Source organism: Canis lupus, chromosome 22 (genome assembly GCF_048164855.1).
Source record: "Canis lupus baileyi chromosome 22, mCanLup2.hap1, whole genome shotgun sequence".
Lineage (NCBI taxonomy): Eukaryota > Metazoa > Chordata > Mammalia > Carnivora > Canidae > Canis > Canis lupus.
In genome coordinates this window covers 42,038,791-42,058,827 of record NC_132859.1, presented here as the reverse complement: position 1 = coordinate 42,058,827, position 20,037 = coordinate 42,038,791, and the positions used below count along the sequence as shown (strand labels likewise).

The 20,037-nt window shown below is 44.6% G+C and overlaps 2 protein-coding genes across 12 annotated transcripts in view; one reads left to right on the top strand and one right to left on the bottom strand.

Moving 5' to 3' along the window:
* Nucleotides 1-12,400, top strand: part of CTNNB1 (catenin beta 1) — a 39,184-nt gene extending 26,784 nt beyond the window's left edge. For 4 of the 6 annotated variants that reach the window (XM_072793227.1, XM_072793229.1, XM_072793228.1 and 1 more), the window contains 12 exons: nucleotides 138-391; nucleotides 516-754; nucleotides 843-1,044; nucleotides 2,187-2,331; nucleotides 5,152-5,255; nucleotides 5,334-5,672; nucleotides 5,930-6,088; nucleotides 7,622-7,741; nucleotides 8,332-8,482; nucleotides 8,570-8,691; nucleotides 10,018-10,078; nucleotides 11,113-12,400. In XM_072793227.1, the coding sequence (XP_072649328.1) occupies nucleotides 138-391; nucleotides 516-754; nucleotides 843-1,044; nucleotides 2,187-2,331; nucleotides 5,152-5,255; nucleotides 5,334-5,672; nucleotides 5,930-6,088; nucleotides 7,622-7,741; nucleotides 8,332-8,482; nucleotides 8,570-8,691; nucleotides 10,018-10,078; nucleotides 11,113-11,321 (2,105 nt within the window). In that variant the 3' untranslated portion in view covers nucleotides 11,322-12,400. The remainder of the gene's footprint in view (nucleotides 1-137; nucleotides 392-515; nucleotides 755-842; nucleotides 1,045-2,186; nucleotides 2,332-5,151; nucleotides 5,256-5,333; nucleotides 5,673-5,929; nucleotides 6,089-7,621; nucleotides 7,742-8,331; nucleotides 8,483-8,569; nucleotides 8,692-10,017; nucleotides 10,079-11,112) is intronic. The other 2 variants (XM_072793231.1, XM_072793230.1) reach the window with 2 other exon arrangements.
* Nucleotides 12,401-17,858: 5,458 nt separating this feature from the next.
* Nucleotides 17,859-20,037, bottom strand: part of ULK4 (unc-51 like kinase 4) — a 591,708-nt gene continuing 589,529 nt past the window's right edge. For all 6 annotated transcript variants that reach the window (XM_072793220.1, XM_072793224.1, XM_072793223.1 and 3 more), the window contains one exon: nucleotides 17,859-18,038. In XM_072793220.1, the coding sequence (XP_072649321.1) occupies nucleotides 17,975-18,038 (64 nt within the window). In that variant the 3' untranslated portion in view covers nucleotides 17,859-17,974. The remainder of the gene's footprint in view (nucleotides 18,039-20,037) is intronic.

Here is a 20,037-nt window from a genome sequence, read left to right as displayed (position 1 = left end):
GTATGTAATAGCTTAAATAAAATGGTGTGGTAAAGAAAACATGGAGTGATTGTAATGTTACCTTTACCACTTAGGGTAGCACAAATTCAGGTGAATGCTGAATTATGGACAGTGAGTGTTGAATTTATTTTTTCCAGATATTGATGGTCAGTATGCAATGACTCGAGCTCAGAGGGTGCGGGCTGCTATGTTCCCTGAGACATTAGATGAAGGCATGCAGATCCCATCTACACAGTTCGATGCTGCCCATCCTACTAATGTCCAGCGTTTGGCTGAACCATCACAGATGCTGAAACATGCAGTTGTAAATTTGATTAACTATCAAGATGATGCAGAACTTGCCACACGTGCAATCCCTGAACTGACAAAACTGCTAAATGATGAGGACCAGGTAAGTAAGGACATGGCTAGCTTTTAATCTGCTTTAAAGGAAACTCTTAAGGAGCCTCAGAATGTTTATCCGGTATCAGTATTTGAAAATCATAATTCTGTCTCTTAATTCCTATACATTATAGGTGGTGGTTAATAAGGCTGCAGTTATGGTCCATCAGCTTTCTAAAAAGGAAGCTTCCAGACACGCCATCATGCGTTCTCCTCAGATGGTGTCTGCTATTGTACGCACCATGCAGAATACAAATGATGTGGAAACAGCTCGCTGTACTGCTGGGACCTTGCACAATCTTTCTCATCATCGTGAGGGCTTGCTGGCCATCTTTAAGTCTGGGGGCATTCCTGCCCTGGTGAAGATGCTTGGGTAAGAAAACATGGTTAGGATGCTTGAAGCTAAGGAGGAGAAGGGTGCCATCACAGCCTTTCTGATGAGGCTTTTTTTTTCTTCCCAGTTCACCAGTGGATTCTGTATTATTTTATGCCATTACAACTCTCCACAACCTTTTATTACATCAAGAAGGAGCTAAAATGGCAGTGCGTTTAGCTGGTGGACTGCAGAAAATGGTTGCCTTGCTCAACAAAACAAATGTTAAATTCTTGGCTATTACAACAGACTGCCTTCAGATTTTAGCTTACGGGAATCAAGAAAGCAAGGTAAAAGAATTTTTCTGAGTATGGCTCATGGAGCATTGGGGAATCCAGTGTCATGTCCTTCTGTGGACTCTTGCACATTCTTTGTATGCCTCACCCTTTGTGTGTATCCTAGAAAAAAAGCTGGACATCTCTTTTTCTTTAAATATTTGTTTATATAAGGCTAGGTGATAAGGATATAGTGGGCATACTTAGAGCTTTCATACTTAGGTGGAAGATAGGTACTAATTAGAGATAATAACCTAATTACTATTTAATTCATGTATCTGGAAGAAGTAGAGGGGCTGTGATAGCATATACGTGAACCACACCCTGCTTGGAAGGTTTAGAGAGACCAGTGGAAGGAAGTGATAGTGGAGTTCAGTTCACAAGGATGAGGAAAGACTGACTAGGTGAAGGTGAGAGAGAGGAATTGACACCTTTGAAAGTCCTACTGAGAGAGGAGAGGGATGAATTTACAGAGTAAAGAAGAGGAAAGGTTTGAGATGAGAGTATTGAGATTAGCAGGGCAGGTCCTTCAGGGCCTTGTAGAATATGTTTTTAAAAAGTAATGGAAAGCAGTTCAGTATCAGCAGAGGCATGAAGTGAGGAGATTTGTTTTTAGAAAATCAGGATAGTTTGGAAGTAGGGGTCTGCAGGAAAGTAAAGGGCAAGAATGAGTAATTATTTTATGATACTTCATTTTAAGTAGGTGAATAATGATTAGGAAAAGCCAAGAGCCAAATCATTAGGAGTTCTAAGCACCTGTTCTGGCTCAAATTTTCAAGAAATCTGCTTTGATATACCATTGATATATGGACAGTACTGTTGCATACCAACATGGTTTCTGTTTCTTTTGTTCTGATCAGTGTGAGAGGAAGAATATTGGGGAAAAGTTGAGATATTCTTGGGAGTACTGGGATGCCTGAATTTGAGTGGAATGGTGTAAGAGGGGCTAAACGTGGTCCCAGTATGGGAATCTGGGGTAATGGGGTTCAGGGATATATTTAGGTCAATGGCAAGCTGGCTGAAATTCTTGTATGATAAAAATGGGTTGGTAATGTGGCTTTTCTTGGGCATATGGTGAATGTTCCAAGTAGTGTGGCTTTTCTTGGGCATATGGTGAATATTCCAAGACTAACAATATTATATACACATCTTTTTAGCTGATCATTCTGGCTAGTGGTGGACCTCAAGCTTTAGTAAATATAATGAGGACCTACACTTACGAGAAACTCCTGTGGACCACAAGCAGAGTATTGAAGGTGCTGTCTGTCTGCTCTAGTAATAAACCAGCTATTGTAGAAGCAGGTAAGTATTCTGAGTGTCATGTGTATAGCATATTATAGTTCTAATTAGATTACTTGTCTTAGGAAAAGGGTAATACAACTTGACCTTAATGGGCTGAAACTGAATAGAACCAGTTTGCAGCCAAGATCACATTCAAAATATATGTGCTACTTGACACCTTGCATTGGTGCTGTTTAAGCCTCATTTAGATAGAGTTCTTGTTAGCCATCAAAAATGATGGCTGATTACTTGGCACTCTATGTTATGTGCGTGTTAGTAGCAGAGGAAAGGAATAGGTGGACCAACCAGGGCCTTTTGTTTTTTTATCATAAAGATAGTTACTCTTTAGCTACCTAGCATCAGTTCTTTCTTAACCCACTTAATAGTATTTACCTGGACTCTGAAACCAAGTTTCATATCAAAATTGGAAGAGGAGAAATATGAAAGCATTTATTAGAAGAAAATACTGGGAATAAAGTGTAGGGTTGGTAACACCTATTTTTCTCACTTGTCTAGAGTAATTTGAGAATTTGTGGGAGAGAGGGGCATTATGATTACCCAGGATAGCAGCTGGCACTGAGACAGACAGGTGTGGCTGCATTCATATTCAATAAGGGGATGAAATTCTGCCAGCTATTCCAGAAATACGAGGAGTGCTTGCAGAAAAATGCAGAGTTTTGGATTTAATTGGAATCCTTGGAGTGAAGTGATAACGTCAGTAGATAGCTGGAAATGTGTATGGGACTGGGGACCTAGGTGTCTCCATTTTAAGAAGTTAGCTAGGTTATTCTGCTGTTCATTTGTGTGTTCTGAAGATATTCAGCACCTGTGTTTCAAGCACTGGAATAAGCACGTGGTCTGCATTGGCTAACCAAGCAGATAGGGCCCCTGCATTTATTCTTCCATTCTGTGAGAGTGACAAAAATATGTAAAAGATGGGGGCATTACAACCAAGAATGAATTCTGTAGGGGAGAAAGGAACAGCAAATATGGATACAGAATTAACAGGGAGGGAGGAAGGAGGGAGCTTCCCTGAGAAAGGGATGTACAGTGGGATTGCTGGATGAGAAAACACTTGTTAGTTATATGAGAAGTGGGGATTAGATGCCTTCCAGGCAGAGAAAAACATGTGCTGTGTCCTAAAGGTAAGAAAGAGCCTGTTGATCTCTAAGTGCTAAAGAGGAAGAGTGTGTAACTAGAATTTAATGAGTAATGAGTGAGTAGCCCAGAATGAGGTTGATGGGCTAGGCAAGGACCATATTTGCAGGACTTTCTAGGCCTGTAAGATGTTCATTCCTGCCGTATTTCAGCTTTAGAACCACAGATGTAGAATATTTAGTTCAGTTTGTAGTGTCAGGTGGGATCCAAATTCTAAAGGGTTCCTTAATGTTACGCTAAAGAATGTGGCCTTTGTTTTATAGAAGATGAGAAGTTACTAAATGGAACTACCAGGATAGGTTGGTTAATATTTGGAACAAGGTAATTTAAGATGTGAAAATATTCAGAGTGACTATAAAATGCAGGGGAAGACTAGGCTAGAAATTTGGGAGTTGACCTGTCAGTGTAGGTGGAAAGGGGGTGTGTGCCCCAGAGGCATCTGCACAGGACTCTTATCTTAACCTTAGGCCTGCTGAATCACTGTGTGTTTTCAAAGTCTATGGGCTATTCTGATAAGCAGTTTGGGGTTGAGATCATCCACCCTGTTAGAGTGAATAGTAAAGGGAGGGAATGAAATCTGTGAGGGGAAAGAAGGTTGAGGGGAATCTAGTCATTTAACGAATGTTGAGCATTAGCCTTATGCAGGTCCCTGTGTTAGTAGCTGGAGGTGCTATGAGGAAGGAACCAGATAGGGATGATCCTTGTCTTGTAGAAGAGGTGACTTAATTTTAAAACAGACTGAAAAGGGGTACTTGACTGGCTCAGTTGGTAGAGCATGTGACTCTTCATCTCCAGGTTCATGAGTTCAAGCCCCACGTTGTCTGTGGAGCCTACTTAAGATTAAAATAATAATAAGATAAAAAATAAAACAGACCTGAAAAGATGAACAGGGAGACAAGGAAAGTATCTCACTACATTCAGAAGTGATTTCGTAGGAGAGAGATGGGTGAAGTTAACCCATTATGTGGGGAATTAAGCTTCCATTTAGACTTCTCAATCAATATAAAGGTCTTTTCTTAGGGTCCTAAACCTTCCTGACATGTGTTTTAGAGTCAGCATCTTTCATGTAATCCTTGGTAATAAGTGTTCCCATGCCTTGTTGAGTTGGTCTTACATAGTTTCCTCAGGTCTTTGCTGCTTTGCTCAGATGTCACTGAGGTGCCCTCATTACACTACTTGAAATTGTAGCCCCCACCCTCTTGTGTTGTTTTTTTTTCCATAGCACTTAACATCATCTGGCATACTATGGAGTTTCAGTTTATTAACTGTATTTGTTTATTGTCTGCCTCCAGCTAGACTGTGAGCTCCACGAGAGTAGGGACCTTAGAATATTTTGCCCATTGGTACAGCTCCAACTCAAAACAGGGCCTGGTATTGGTCAGTATTTTTGGGATGATTGAATGGATGAAAGGAAATAATACGAATATTACCTAAGGAGGACAGTGGAGATAACAGAGGCTTTTTCCACATAGGGAGGAACAGTACTCGATAAGTTGTCACTAGTTGAGGTGAATTAGAAAAGAAAGGGAAACTGAGCAACAGCCTAACAAATGAAATAAAGGACTTAGATGGAGGGGGTAAACTTTGGCAGTAACAAGGGACATTCTCTAAGACTAGAGAAGACAGTGCTGATAGGACTTGCCAGCTAACGGCCATCACCTTAGATCTTTTTTCATATCTTAGGTGGAATGCAGGCTTTAGGGCTTCACCTGACAGATCCAAGTCAACGTCTTGTTCAGAATTGTCTTTGGACTCTAAGGAATCTATCAGATGCTGCAACTAAACAGGTAAATTTTGAGTATGCCAGTGCCTTGGTGATAGAATTAAGATGAATATGTACTGAGCATTTGTTTTTATGTCCATAGGAAGGGATGGAAGGTCTTCTTGGGACTCTTGTTCAGCTTCTGGGCTCAGATGATATAAATGTGGTCACGTGTGCAGCTGGAATTCTTTCTAATCTCACTTGCAATAATTATAAGAACAAGATGATGGTCTGCCAAGTGGGTGGTATAGAGGCTCTTGTGCGTACTGTCCTTCGTGCTGGTGACAGGGAGGACATTACTGAGCCTGCCATCTGTGCTCTTCGTCATCTGACCAGCCGACACCAGGAAGCAGAGATGGCCCAGAATGCTGTTCGCCTTCACTATGGACTGCCAGTTGTGGTTAAACTCCTGCACCCACCATCCCATTGGCCTCTAATAAAGGTAAACTGTCAATCAAAAATAGGTTGCAGAATTGAAAATGATCCACCTCTAGCTATTGGATGGCTGTCTAGGCATAAGGGATTAGCAAGTACGAATCCTATTCCTTAGTAAATAGGAAGTATGGCTGGGGTGGGGTTCTGAAGTATTTTCAAAGTCTGTGCTACTTTTAGGTGATACCAGTAGTGTGGTGGGAATTTTAAGCTAAGAAGATGATTTTGTTGAGTTACATGCCCATCCTTTATTCTCCTTATCTACAGGCTACTGTTGGATTGATTCGAAATCTTGCCCTTTGTCCAGCAAATCATGCACCTCTGCGTGAGCAGGGTGCCATTCCACGACTAGTTCAGTTGCTGGTTCGTGCCCATCAGGATACCCAGCGCCGTACATCTATGGGTGGAACACAGCAGCAGTTTGTGGTAGGTAAATCTGAATAGTGACACCTGGCTATTTAAGAGGAATGCATAAATTCATAGGATCCTGAATTCTTTGGTCATTGGTTCCCTCCATCTTCCTGCCTGCAGGGCTGTTTGCTAATGATTTAAAAAAAAAAAAAAACTGACTTGTTTCTGTAGCTGCAGAAAAGATAAAGGAATAATGTGGCTCTTAGTGATGTTGATTTTGACCTCTCCATTAAGTCATCAGTCTTACAAAGAAAGCATGGGTGTTACGTACTGCTGTGGGGTTAGGCACTTCATACAGTGTTTTCATCTAATCCATACAGAGGTTCACCTTCTTAGGAAGTAGCAGAACCATAATTTGAATCCAAGTCCATCTGATTTCAGAGCCCTTATTCCCCATTAGAACACGAATTTTGCCTGTAAGTATGTAACACACTTTTTTACTATGTCTTCCAGAAATGGTTTAAACCATTTTCACAGACCTAAGGATACTAATAAATTTCGAGAATAAGTAGCATTTCTGGAATCTTTACCCAGATTGATAATCTCAGCCTAAAGTTTTGATGTCAGCTTTGCAGTCTTTAAAAAGCGTCGTTACAAGTATCTAAAGAGAAATTTATTCCTTAGAATTTATTTTTGAAGATTCAGGTCTTCAAAGAGTTTTCTCTTATTTAATTAGGTTACTTTAGAAAACAGGAGCCTACCAGAACAGATTTTGGCCGTCTCCTATTGCTAGTTATGTGTATGCCCTCATCATAGGGCTTTGCCTTTCTCTATTTGTTCCTTTTGGTATTGGCCTGTCTCCAGGAGGTGGCTTACAAGAATGCAAAAGATACCTTTTATTTTCAGTGTTTTGTCTAGGAAGAAAGGAGTATTTGTGTCTTTATAAAAATCAAGTTTTGTGTCTTTATGAAAATCAAAAAGCCACTAGAAGCAGAATCATAACCTTTTTTAAAACTCAGGAACAGGGAAAACGGATAGTACCTACATTTTGCAAAAACTAACTTCCTTCTCTCATGTAGACTACCCGTCAGATAGTTTTGGAGGTTGTGAGGAGTGGGTCTTCCACTTGACAGCTCAATAGAATTTTAGCGGTTGGTGATAAAACTTTCCTTGGCTTGCACCCAATACACATAGATACACAAAAATAGAGGGAACATATGGAAGAAAAGCATTTGTCAGTCTGTGCATTAATTTCCCATCCTTGTGTATCTTATATATATTCCTTTTACCTAAAGTGGTTGGTGTCTTGACTGTAAGAAAGTTATATTTGGGATTCTGAGTATTTCAAAGCTGTATTTCCTGTGTTCAGTATGGGTGTGGGGGAGGGGTGCAGCTTGAAATCAGTGCCATCATGAGGCCCCCCCCATGTCCATAATGTTCAGTCATGGAATCCTCTTTCATTCCTAACCCATTTGCAAATTCTGAGGGAATCTTGGGTGTATAATGTGAATAACTAGTCTAGGTAATGTTACTCCAAAAGAAAACCTTTTCATTTATTGACTTTAGAGAAGAGAATACCCTATTTGTTAACCATGTTTCTTTTGGTAGGAGGGGGTCCGTATGGAAGAAATTGTTGAAGGTTGTACTGGAGCCCTTCATATCCTAGCTCGGGATGTTCACAACCGAATCGTAATCAGAGGACTAAATACCATTCCATTGTTTGTGCAGGTATGTTGATTTCATGTGAAGTGTTCTAGATTTTATGAGTCTATAAATAAAATTTCAGAAAATTGGGGACCAAGGTAAGGGCAGTTTTTCATCTATCTCCATTTATAATGACAACACTCTGCTCATATGCCCCCTGCCAATGAATGACAAATGGAATCTCTGTAGTGTTTGCTCTTTTTGTTGAGTACATTTAATTTTATGAAAAGTCCCTTTGTTTTTTGGGGCAGTAGGAGAAGCATTGGGACTAGAGCCTGAAGAAGGAGGATACGTCATAGTCTGTTTTTTGGGGTACTGAGTTTTGGAGCTCGGAGAGCTGATACGGGTTGCCAGAGACAGGCCTCCAGCCACTTCCTGTTTTGCCAAATCCAAGCTCAACTAAAACTGAAGAAAGGGTTTGTAGCCAAAAATGGTCTAGAAAAGCTGTGTTCAAGAGCATCAAATACCTGAGAACATAAAGTTCGAGAACATGATTTAATGCAAATACTATAAATGCCTTGTTTTCTCTGAATTGGGAATGTTTGCACCATAATGGGGTGCTTGCTGTTTCTTCCTTAGATTTAATTAGGTTTTGTTTGTGTTTTTCTCCTTAGCTGCTTTATTCTCCCATTGAAAATATCCAAAGAGTAGCTGCAGGGGTCCTCTGTGAACTTGCTCAGGACAAGGAGGCTGCAGAAGCCATTGAAGCGGAGGGAGCCACAGCTCCTCTGACAGAGTTACTTCACTCTAGGAACGAAGGTGTAGGTAAGTAGAAGAGCCAGAACCTTTAGCTCATATATACAGGAAAGCCTCAGCTTTTCCTCAGGGGCTTTTTTTCCTGTCCTCTCCCAGCAACATATGCAGCTGCTGTTTTGTTCCGAATGTCTGAGGACAAGCCACAGGATTACAAGAAACGGCTTTCGGTTGAGCTGACCAGTTCTCTCTTCAGAACGGAGCCAATGGCTTGGAATGAGGTAGGCCATATGGACATGTTTATTTGGTAGCGTGTGGTTTCCCCTCCAAATGCTCGCACACATTTATTTGCATTGTGTCCCTGGCTTGAATATCTGTCCTTTCTGCTACTTTAGCAGCCGCTGTGAGAAAGAACCACAGCTTTATTTAAAAAAAAAAAAAAAATTATTCATGAGAGACACAGAGAGCAAGAGAGAAAGAGAGAGAGGCAGAGACACAGGCAAAGGGAGAAGCAGGCTCCATGCAGGGATCCCAACGGGGGGCTCGATCCTGGGTCTCCAGGATCACGCCCTGGGCTGAAGGCAGGGCTAAACTGCTGGGCCACCGGGGCTGCCCAGAACCACAGCTTTAAACAGACTATTCAGAATAAATAATGCTGCTTAACATTAGAATTTGTGAGGGACATGGGTGGAAAAAATATCAGCTTAAAGCTTCTCTTTCTAAAGAGATGCTTTTCCAAAAGGGAAATATGTTTCCTTTTAAGGAAAGAGGCACTCTATTCTGTTAGCTGGAGGTCAATTTATTGATGTGGTCTCTTTAAATTTTCAGTTTTTCATCTACTTTTCTATTTGAAATTCTGTGAATTTGTCCTCAGTACAGAATTGTTCTTGATGGACACCTAGGTGGCTCAGTAGTTGAGCATCTGCCTTCAGCTCAGGGCATGATCCTAGGGTCCTGGTATCAAGTCCTGCATCAGGCTTCTCGCAGGGAGCCTACTTCTCCCTCTGCCTATGTCTCTGCCTCTCTCTCTGTGTCTCTCATGAATAAATATTAAAAAGAATTGTTCTTTAAACATTAGAACCACGCTGAAAGTTCATTCAGTTATGCTACATAGTCATACAGTGGATTATATGAATGGAAAGAGATCCTGTAGATTGTTAGGTGAAAAGAAAAGCAGATTGTCAAACAGTGAGTAATGTGTTAATTGGGTTTTTAATGGGCAGTGTTAACATGTTCCAGCTTGGGCTGTGTACTTCCCCAAACCTGTTCCTCTCCCAGTCTTCCCATCTAGTTGCTCAGGCTTAAAGTCTTCTTTCATAGAACATATCCTGTTTGTCAGCAACTCCTGTTGGAGAGAGACACCTTGCCTGTTTTGTTGACTATTACATTTGTTGAAAGAAATTAGTGAATATTTTTAATACTGTGTATAATGACAAAACATGTTGCTCTGGGTATCAGGAGTTAATCTTTGAGGGGTGGAGTTTGAAGTATTTCTGTGAGTTCTTTGTTCCCTCTATAATCTGAAAATAAGTTTTCAGAATGTTAGAGAGTATACTTGAGAATTTTCATTTTTGTTTTGTTTCCTTACCTTGTACCTGTTTATCTAGACTGCTGATCTTGGACTTGATATTGGTGCCCAGGGAGAACCCCTTGGATATCGCCAGGATGGTATGTGTCTCAGATTTCTTGATTAATTCCAGGTCAAGCCCAAGCTCCCAAAGCTTTATCAGAAGAGCTGGTTTGCTCATCTGGGAAACCAGTGTTGGCAGGAGAGTAGTGGCAGCAGTTAAAGGCACGTCTGAAATTCCAGAGTCAGCAGCAGTAGCTCTTGTGGAGCCTAGGGAATTCTGGGCCGCACACTGAGCTGGCAGCAGGATCACACCAACAAATACGAGTCATGACTACGGGGCTTCTGCAGCTTAGGATATTACAAGTTGCTTTTGTGTTCCCTTTTTTGGTCAGATATGCTGTAATATCTGTGCCTGCCGCCCACCCAGGAAGTGAGAGGATGGGAAACTCAGGCCCAGGCTCAGATCTGGGTTGGGTCTACACAGTTCTATTATCAGGGTGTTAGAAAAGCTCATTCAACTCTGGGTAATAGAGATGGAGCAGGGGGTAGACCGTGAACAAATGCAACTATTCCCCTTATGTTTATAATCTCATGTGGGTTTTCCTACTGCATCTCATAGAGCTGTCTTATGTGACAGATACATAAATGTCAACCCTTAATGTAAAGGTTTCATTGGAAACAGCAGCTTGAATTTTCTCAGTACTTTTCTGTCACTGGACTTTGTAACAGATAGATTACATCTGTCAGACCGCCTTGCTTTTTCTTTCATCTCTTGCCCATGACTTGTTGATCCCTGAGCATCATACACACAGTAGACTGCTTGCTGCCCTTCCTCAGGGATTTTGTTTCTCTACCTAAGCAAACACAGAATGTTCAGTGGTAAAATGGATGGTGTGGTTAGAACCTACAGATCTGCCTCTGATGGAAACAGACTTTGTATAGCCTCGTGGGTGGCCTGGCACTGAGTAATGACTTGGTTGAAGAAGGCTAGAAAGGCCTGCTTTCTGAGACAAGTTCACTGCCGTTGAGGTTACACTGCCGTTGAGGTTACACCTCAGTGGTAACTTTATATGTCTTTCTCTTCTTTCCCTCTGTCCTTTGACCCTTTTTGTTGCCACCCCGACTCTTCTAGATCCCAGCTATCGTTCTTTTCACTCTGGTGGATATGGCCAGGATGCCTTGGGTATGGACCCCATGATGGAGCATGAGATGGGTGGCCACCACCCTGGTGCTGACTATCCAGTTGATGGGCTGCCAGATCTGGGGCATGCCCAGGACCTCATGGATGGGCTGCCTCCAGGCGACAGCAATCAGCTGGCCTGGTTTGATACTGACCTGTAAATCATCCTTTAGGTAAGAAGTTAAAAAAAGCCAGTTTGGGTAAAATACTTTTACTCTGCCTACAGAACTTGAGAGAGACTTGGTTGGTAGGGTGGGAGTGGTTTAGGCCTATTTGTAAATCTGCCACCAAAACAGATACGTACTTTGAAAGGAGATGTCTTAGAACATTTGAATGTTCTCAGATTTCTGGTTGTTAAGTGGTCATGTGTGGAAGTTATTAACTTTAATGTTTTTTGCCACAGCTTTTGCAACTTAATACTCAAATGAGTAACATTTGCTGTTTTAAACATTAATAGCAGCCTTTCTCTCTTTATACAGCTGTATTGTCTGAACTTGCATTGTGATTGGCCTGTAGAGTTGCTGAGAGGGCTCGAGGGGTGGGCTGGTATCTCAGAAAGTGCCTGACACACTAACCAAGCTGAGTTTCCTATGGGAACAATTGAAGTAAACTTTTTGTTCTGGTCCTTTTTGGTCGAGGAGTAACAATACAAATGGATTTTGGGAGTGACTCAAGAAGTGAAGAATGCACAAGAATGGATCACAGGATATGGAATTTATCAAACTCTAGCCTTGCTTGTTAAATTTTTTTTTTAAATATCTGTAATGGTACTGACTTTGCTTGCTTTGAAGTAGCTCTTTAATTTTTTTGCAGTAACTGTTAGTTTTTTAAGTCTCTCGTAGTGTTAAGTTATAGTGAATACTGCTACAGCAATTTCTAATTTTTAAGAATTGAGTAATGGTGTAGAACACTAATTCATAATCACTCTAATTGTAATCTGAATAAAGTGTAACATTGTGTAGCCTTTTTGTATAAAATAGACAAATAGAAATGGTCCAATTAGTTTCCTTTTTAATATGCTTAAAATAAGCAGGTGGATCTATTTCATGTTTTTGATCAAAAACTTTATTTGGGATATGTATGGGTAGGGTAAATCAGTAAGAGGTGTTATTTGGAACCTTGTTTTGGACAGTTTACCATTTGCCTTTTATCCCAAAGTTGTTGTAACCTGCTGTGATACGATGCTTCAAGAGAAAATGCGGTTATAAAAATGGTTCAGAATTAAACTTTTAATTCATTCGATTGTGTCACCTTTTTCTCCTTTTCATTAAATGGTTTGTGAGGATACTTCAATCCTGAGGAAAACACACAGAGTGAAAAAGTTGAAGTTGTAATGAGAGAGAGCCCCTTACCTCTAGATGGGATTGTTTGCCAACTTTAACAGTGGGCCCTGGGTTAAATTGCACCAGAAACCTCAATTCAGAGGCATGTAATGTGGTCTTTGGGCTACGTAGAACCCAGCTGAAAGCCAGATAGGCTTCCCCCACTTCAGACACCATCAGAAGGTACCTTTCCATTAAGGTAATAATGAAGAATTATAACTACCTGGATTTGGATTTCAAGCACCTTCACATAAATGTGACTTATTTGGAGAGGGGAATTCCTTCAGCTCCACTTTGAACTGAAAACTAAGATGGTTTAAGTGATGTTTATCTTGAACGTAATCAGACCAGAATGAGCCTTCTTCTACCTGTCTGCCAGGTAATCCTGTCATCCTGGTGCTAGATCTGACAAGCTTAGTTCATCCCTAAGGACAGAGTCAGTAGACCTGTTGTGACTTGTGTTTTGGTCTTTAGAAAGTGACACTGTTTTGTGCTTAGGGGGAGCAGTTTGAGTTATCAGGCATTACTATTTGATTAAGATCATGACTATTAGATAAACATGTTCACTTTCTTTTGGTTGAAGTTCTATGAAAGCACCTGTGGTCTAAAGTGTAATTGGGATTGGAGACGAGAGCCTGTACCTGGTGAAGTGGTTGGTTTTAGGTTCCTTCCAGTGCATGACAGAACCATGCCAGCATAACCAGAAGCTTCACTTCATATAAGGTACCCCAGCATGGCGTTTCACTTAAAGAACTTCAAAAATCAGAAAACATTTTCAGAGCTTTGCCTAAATTCTTTATAGTTTTGAAGTTCCACTTAAGAATGTAAAGTTCATTAGAAACTACAAATACCCACCATTTGCTTCAACGTGGATGGAACTGGAGGGTATTATGCTGAGTGAAGTAAGTCAATCAGAGAAGGACAAACATTGTATGTTCTCATTCATTTGGGGAATATAAATAACAGTGAAAGGGAATATAAGGGAAGGGAGAAGAAATGTGTGGGAAATATCAGAAAAGGAGACAGAACATAAAGACTCCTAACTCTGGGAAATGAACTCTAGGGGTGGTGGAAGGGGAGGAGGGTGGGGGTGAATGGGTGACGGACACTGAGGGGGGCACTTGACGGGATGAACACTGTTATTCTGTATGTTGGTAAATTGAACACCAATAAAAAATTTATTTAAAAAAAAAAAAAGAATGTAAAGTTCAGGGTAGCCCCGGTGGCGCAGCGGTTTGGCACCGCTTGCAGCCTGGGGTGTGATCCTGGTGACCCAGGATCGAGTCCCACATCGGGCTCCCTGCATGGAGCCTGCTTCTCCCTCTGTCTGTGTCTCTGCGTCTATGAATAAATAAATAAAATCTTAAAAAAAAAAAAAAAAGTAAAGTTCATCTGATTCAACAAGGTGATTCTGCAAGTATTCCATAATACAAAGGCCAAGACATTTGGGAAAAAGGAGAGGGCAAGGCTTGCTCTACCAGTGGTCACTGCCTAACTAGGAGTGTAGAGGTAGTTAACATTGGTTGGTACAGAGGCAAATATGGAATAAGGGGAGAATGGAAGATGTGAACATAGTACTTTAGAGGTCGTACTGGAGGTCAGTGCGAAAGGGGCTTTTTAGTAAAGGATGGAAAAATTGGTGACCGTTTGGAAAAAATGCAGGGAAAAAAAAACTCCATATAAAGACAAGTAGGATCAGTATTAATGATTTTTCTTTTGCCTCAAACTCCATTATTGTGGCTTGGGAGATTACTGCATGACTGCCCAGGTGTCCAATAATTGCTATGTTCATACAAGAGAATGGCTGTCCTGCAGTAGAGAACTACAGCTTCACACAGCAGTGTGTGGATCCTGCAAACATACTGACCAAAAGCAAGTCATAAATGCATGCTGTAGGACTTCGTTGATTAAATTAAAGGACAAACTAGAGGACATCACCCATGGATGGTAAAAACAAAAGCAAGCTACTACAGAAATCAGAGTAGTGGTTACCTGAGGACAGGGGGCACCTGACAATTGATCCCATTGCAGTGTCCACCACTTAGCTGAAGAAAGAAGCTCTTCTGTGTTGGAACAGATGTTCTAGACTTGAGGCTTCAATCTGGTTATTTGAATCCTTGATGGTGAAAGATCTTAAGATAAAAATGCTTTTTAATTTTTGTTTTGATTTCTGTAATAAAAACAGGTCTGAATCATGCTGTTTGGTTTATAAAGTGCTGAGAGTGCCCTGTTGATGGCCATTGTTCTGTCCTCTTAGAATTTAAGACGGCCTTACCTTGAGTGAATTCCCCCACCAGCTGCAATTGCAGAGTTGAGAGGCAAGGCCAAGAGGATCATGCTGCTTGTTCCTCCTCTGTGGGCGGGCTGGGGGGGGGGGTTCCTTTGCCCTCCCCACCCCAAAAAGTAAGCTAGGGGCAAGTGACAGGCCACCTCTCTCACCTGTACGGAAGGGACTGAGATGGTCACTTCAGGACTTCATACTTCCCTGGTCCTCCTTCGAGGCTGTGACATCTTCTGTATTCCTTCCTCAGCCCCATTGAAGTATGAGGTTTTCAGGGCCTCCTGAACTTTGGGTGGTCTTGTCCTTGCCCCACATCCCTCCCAGTTCCTTCCTGGAGCTCCTATCTCAGCTCCTGCATATAGCCATAGATTCTGCCACTATTTTTTTCTGTCACGGGAGTGGGGGGGGGGAGTGGGGGGGGGCGGGGGGAGAAAAGCGGATCTTCAAGCCGAGATAGGAGAGACCCAGTTCCTCTCTCCTTGGCCAAGAGCTTTAGTAGCCCCCAGAGTTTCCCCTTCCTGAGCTGTGTCACAGGGATAAACCTGTCTGTGGTCACAGAACTGACCTGAGAATCTCGTGAGGTCATCTGAAAAGCCTTGGGGTACTGTGGGAACCAGGAAGAGCTAGATGAAAACAACGGTAAGAGCAAATTCTGTCGCTGCGACCTACAAAACCATAGCCTTAGTTGCCCTGATGATTGTTCCCTCCTCTCAGGACACCTGTGGCCGCAGTGTGGCTCTTCAGAGGGACAGACCCCTCCTCTGGGCACCTGCTCTCAGGCTGTAAGGATGGGAGGTCTTGAAGCTTTGGACCTGCTGTTAATGGGAAAGAGAGTTCTGTGCGGCCATTTGCCTGGTCTCCTCCCTAATTTACCCTCTGGCGTCCTACCTCTGCAACATGTGACATCATGTCTGGAGAGGCTTGACCCGTGGTTGTAGCCAGTTAAAGAGCAAATAGCTGAACCATGAAGGTAGGGGGAATGAGGGCCAGTGGGTGTCGTTCTGGGCCCCTTGCCACTGCCAGAATTCCAAGAGCTCTAATGGGCCGGGAGCCCAGGGCCAGCTTTCTCTTAGAACTGGAGCCAGCCTGGGAAGCCAAATGTGAGGGTCTGGGCCTCACATGGGGAGGCCGAGAGGAAGGGTTAGGCCACCTCCTGCTCACCCAGCCAAGCCTGTTCATGTGTCCTGTGCCTGAGCTCAGTGGGACCATGGGTGCTGCTTTCCACATGGCACGTTTATGAGAATAATCAAAAGGATCTAACTCCAGGATGCCAACCTCCCATCAGTCTGAAGCTTGGCATGGGCTTGCCTCAGAGCCCCGGCACCGTGGGCTGTGCACTCCAGGCCTGCTTGCCCTTTGCCCACTCAGATACATCTTTCCTGAAAAAGGCAATGTAGCGGGACTTAAGGCCAAGAATGGTCCACTCAACAAAACCATTCTGGAATGTTAATACTTTCTCGTTTTCCCTCAAATAGCAAAGACTCTTTCCTGCTCAGCTAAAAAAAGGTAAAGAAGAATCTTCAGTGCTCTGAAATACCTTCTGGGAAGACCAGGCATGGAATTCCAGAGCAGTTCACCCAAGAACTGAAGGACGGGAGAGAACAGATTTATTTCCTACGAAAATAGGGAGACGTGTGCCTGTCCCTGGACCCAGCAGGCAAGGTAACTGGAACCAAGGGCCAGGCCTCTTGCTGCTCAGCCCCCCACCCCGCCAGGAGTTCAAGCAAAATCAGTGGGGCCAGGGGCCACATGGGTACACAGCCTGAGGTGGGGCACATCCCCCAACAGGACTTGTCCTGGAGCCTCCTCACCACTGGCAGTGAGTAGGCTGGGAGAGGTGGAAGGAGACTGCCTGCTTCCGGCTGGGCCACTCTTGCTACCTAACTGCTCACAGCTCAAGCTCTGGCTACCCCACTGAGGGGCACACACAGGTTATGGAGTTGGGGTCCTTCAGTTCAACCAGACTCTGTGGCCTTGGGCAAGCGGTCTGCCTCCTCTGAGCCTGTTTTCTCTCGGGAATCAAAGCTAAGGCGACCTGCTTTGTAGGTTGTGGTGACGAGTAAATAAGGTAACAGACATATGTTCTTGATGGAGTTGGGCATAGAGCTGCTGTTTTCATGACTAAGCCACATGGAAGCTGGCAAACTACCCAGATCACTGGGGCTGTTGGTGACAGTGTGACCAGCTTCTCGTGATGCAATTAGACAAGGCTACCTGTGTGCCCACTTGTGCTTCTCTGGGCTGGGGACAGTGTCTGGTAGTGGGGCAAATCCCCTCTTTCTAAAAGGCACAGAGCATGGGAGCTGGGAGGGGGTGGCAGCTATTGATCTAGTCTAGACTTGCCCTTTCACTTTACAGATGGGACATGGGCCCCAGAGAGGCTGAGGAAGGGCCTGGACTTGCTCATGTGGTCCAAGCTGCACAGGATGCAGTCCAGATTCAAGAGTAAGCCTTCCTCAGTACCACATTCCCAGCAACTTTCTGCAACGTCCACCAAATATTTTCATGTAGGAGGTTTAAGGGCATGTGAGGGAACATAGGAAGAAACTGGAAAGGTTCTAAGGATTTAAGGGGGTAAACAGTAGGACTTGGCATCAAAGTAGAAGCCCCCCGCCCCCCGCCATTTAGATGGGCAGACCTTCCCAGAGGCCAGGGTTCCTCAAGCATTTTGCATCCTTTAGGCAAACTGCACCATTTGCCTGTTGGTGGAGCCTTGCCCAGCCCTCCCCAGAATTCTTAGAATCGGTTTGTCCCTGAAATGAAGAAAAACCAGAGAGGTAGAAGTGAGAGGAAGATGAGGCTAAAACCAGTTTCCAAAAGCTTGCTCTGGAGCTGCGGCTAGTTGAACATTCATGCTTACTCCTGTCTATTAAATCTCTGGAGGGGAGAGCTGCTCACATGCCACAGGCTGAGGACTGTGGCTTCTCATCTACGTGATTAGCAGACAGGCTTTCTACCTAGCACACACAGGGAAAGAACATTCTCAGAACAGCCAGCAGACCCATGGTTCCCAGATGCATCCTGCAGAATGAAGCATCCACTCTATTCTGAGTGGGTTTCCTAGGGCCCAGAGTTAGAACACCTCGGCCAGAAGGTTCTGGGTTTAGCTGACTTTATTAGGTCCAGATAGAGCTACAGTGGTGACGTATGTGGTGACCCCGTGTAGCCGAGGGCTTACTGCAGAGCAGGCTTGTGCTAAGTGCCTTCTTGCCTAGTGTCCAACAGCTTGCAGGATTTCCAGGGCCAGGGAAGCCACCACACTGTCAGCAGACGAACTGTGAGAAAAACCAAAATAGAAACACCTTAGCCATCTCCAGGGCAAAATGCCCCCTGTTTCAAAGAGGCTGGACTTTTTGTACCTGAGTATCTGATGGACCGGCTACTTCGTAAAACTGCCCCTTCGTCATCTTGAGGTGCAGAAACAGGATACTCAGGCTCTGGGACCTCAGTCGGCCCACAGTCCCAGGGGGGCTCAGAGCTGGCCATGCTGGCACCCCTAAACTAGGCCTGAGCTCCTGGGCCCCAATCATCAGAGCCACTTTGGCCAGGTACGCTGATGCTGAGCTCTACGGGCGAGTCAGACGGCAGCCTGACGTGCTGAGCCCAGGTCCTGCAACAGGCCTGCCCAGAGCCGGCCTGCGGCTGACTTGGGTGTCCGGGCCATGATGCCAGGCCTGCGTCAGCTGGTGGCTCTCCCTGATCCATACTGCTACTTCCTGGCCAGTGAGCCGGAAGGCTTTGGGTTTCTTACTCTTACAGGTGTGGATGCCCAAATAAGAGCTTAAAATGGAAAATTTGTTACTGGAACAAATTGAGACACATTTAAACCTGTGCCTTAACAACTGTTAGCAAGGAAAAGAGGGACATATAGCACTGCCCTGAAGTATAAAATTAGCTCATGGCACACTTGACTACACAGAAACAGGGCTGTTGCCAAATAACCCGGGGTGGGGGTGCTGCGTAAGAGGCGGGTCGCAGTGGACAGGGCTGTGGTTGAGAGACGGTGCCGTGCATTCCTGCTCTGCACATCAGAGGGCCCAAGGGCTGGCAAGAGTGTGTTTGAACTCAGCCGGATCCCAGATGCGTCAAAGCTAAGCTGGTGGAGTCCTGCTGCCCACCTGCAACAGGGCAGCCCAGAGGCCCCAGCGGCAGGAGGGTACGCCGACCCCTGGCAGAGCCACATTGGAGCAGAGGTCTTCAGACCTCTGAATAAAGCCCAAACAAGACCACTTCATAGCAGCACCCTCCCCAGCCCAGGTCTGCCCGGCGTAGGCCTTTCACCGCTGGGGTGCTGAGCGGGGCTGCAGGAGAGGCTACCAGCGTTGTGGAGCCCGAGCCATGTTTTGACACATTTGGTCCCAGTCTGGGTCCAGCTCCGTTAGGTGCCGGCTTCGGCCTAAGGCAGATGGAGGCCCCTGCTGGATGAGGGCTCCCGCAAAGCCAGGCACTGCAGAGGAAGGGGTTTGGGTGCTCTACGCTCAACTCCTGTCTGCTGGGGGCTCTCCCGTGCCCTCTCTGGCACACCTGCTCAGAGGGGCTTCACGCACAAGTCCAGTCCCTGGGGACAGATGGTGCATGCTCCTCACAGCAGTGCAGCCGGAGGCCCGCGGCCCAGCCTAGGGAGTCACTGTCCACGCCTTAAACCACGGGGACCAGCAGGGTGAGGAGGGCCCGTCCCCTGCGACAGCCGGCCTGTTCTTCCCCATGCACCTCACAGAAAACACAGAGAGCCTACCTCTCTGGCTTACGCTTGAGAGGCACTGGGTTAGTCTAATGGCACCCCTTCTCCACAGACTTCCAGCAACGCCCCAGCTACATATTTTTCTTCAGATGAACACTGAACCCAAAACACCAGGTTGCAGAACTTAGAGAACCCTGTGGTTCTGAAAACAAACCACCAGGAAACGCTAGCACCCATTCCATGTCTTGTGCACCCAGTGAAGGCCGGGAACCCCTTACGAGGTGGGTCCTTCTTCTCCCCAGGACCGGGAGAGCAGCTGAAGCTTGGGGGGGCTGTGGCCCCCACAGGCTCCCTCAGCTTGGGACAATGGCCCGACTGCAGGCCGGCTCTGGCACTGTCACACACAGCCCCTGTACAGCACAGCACCATCTGACCAAAAGGGTGGCAACCTTCTTACTCCCCGATGATTTTTCTTTGGTCATTTGGCATTAACAGTTCAGATAAGAGTATAACAATGTGTAAGCCCTACCCCCCATCTGTCACCACCTCTCAAGCTCAGAGCGTGTGTGTGGCGGGGGGGAGGGTGTTGTGGG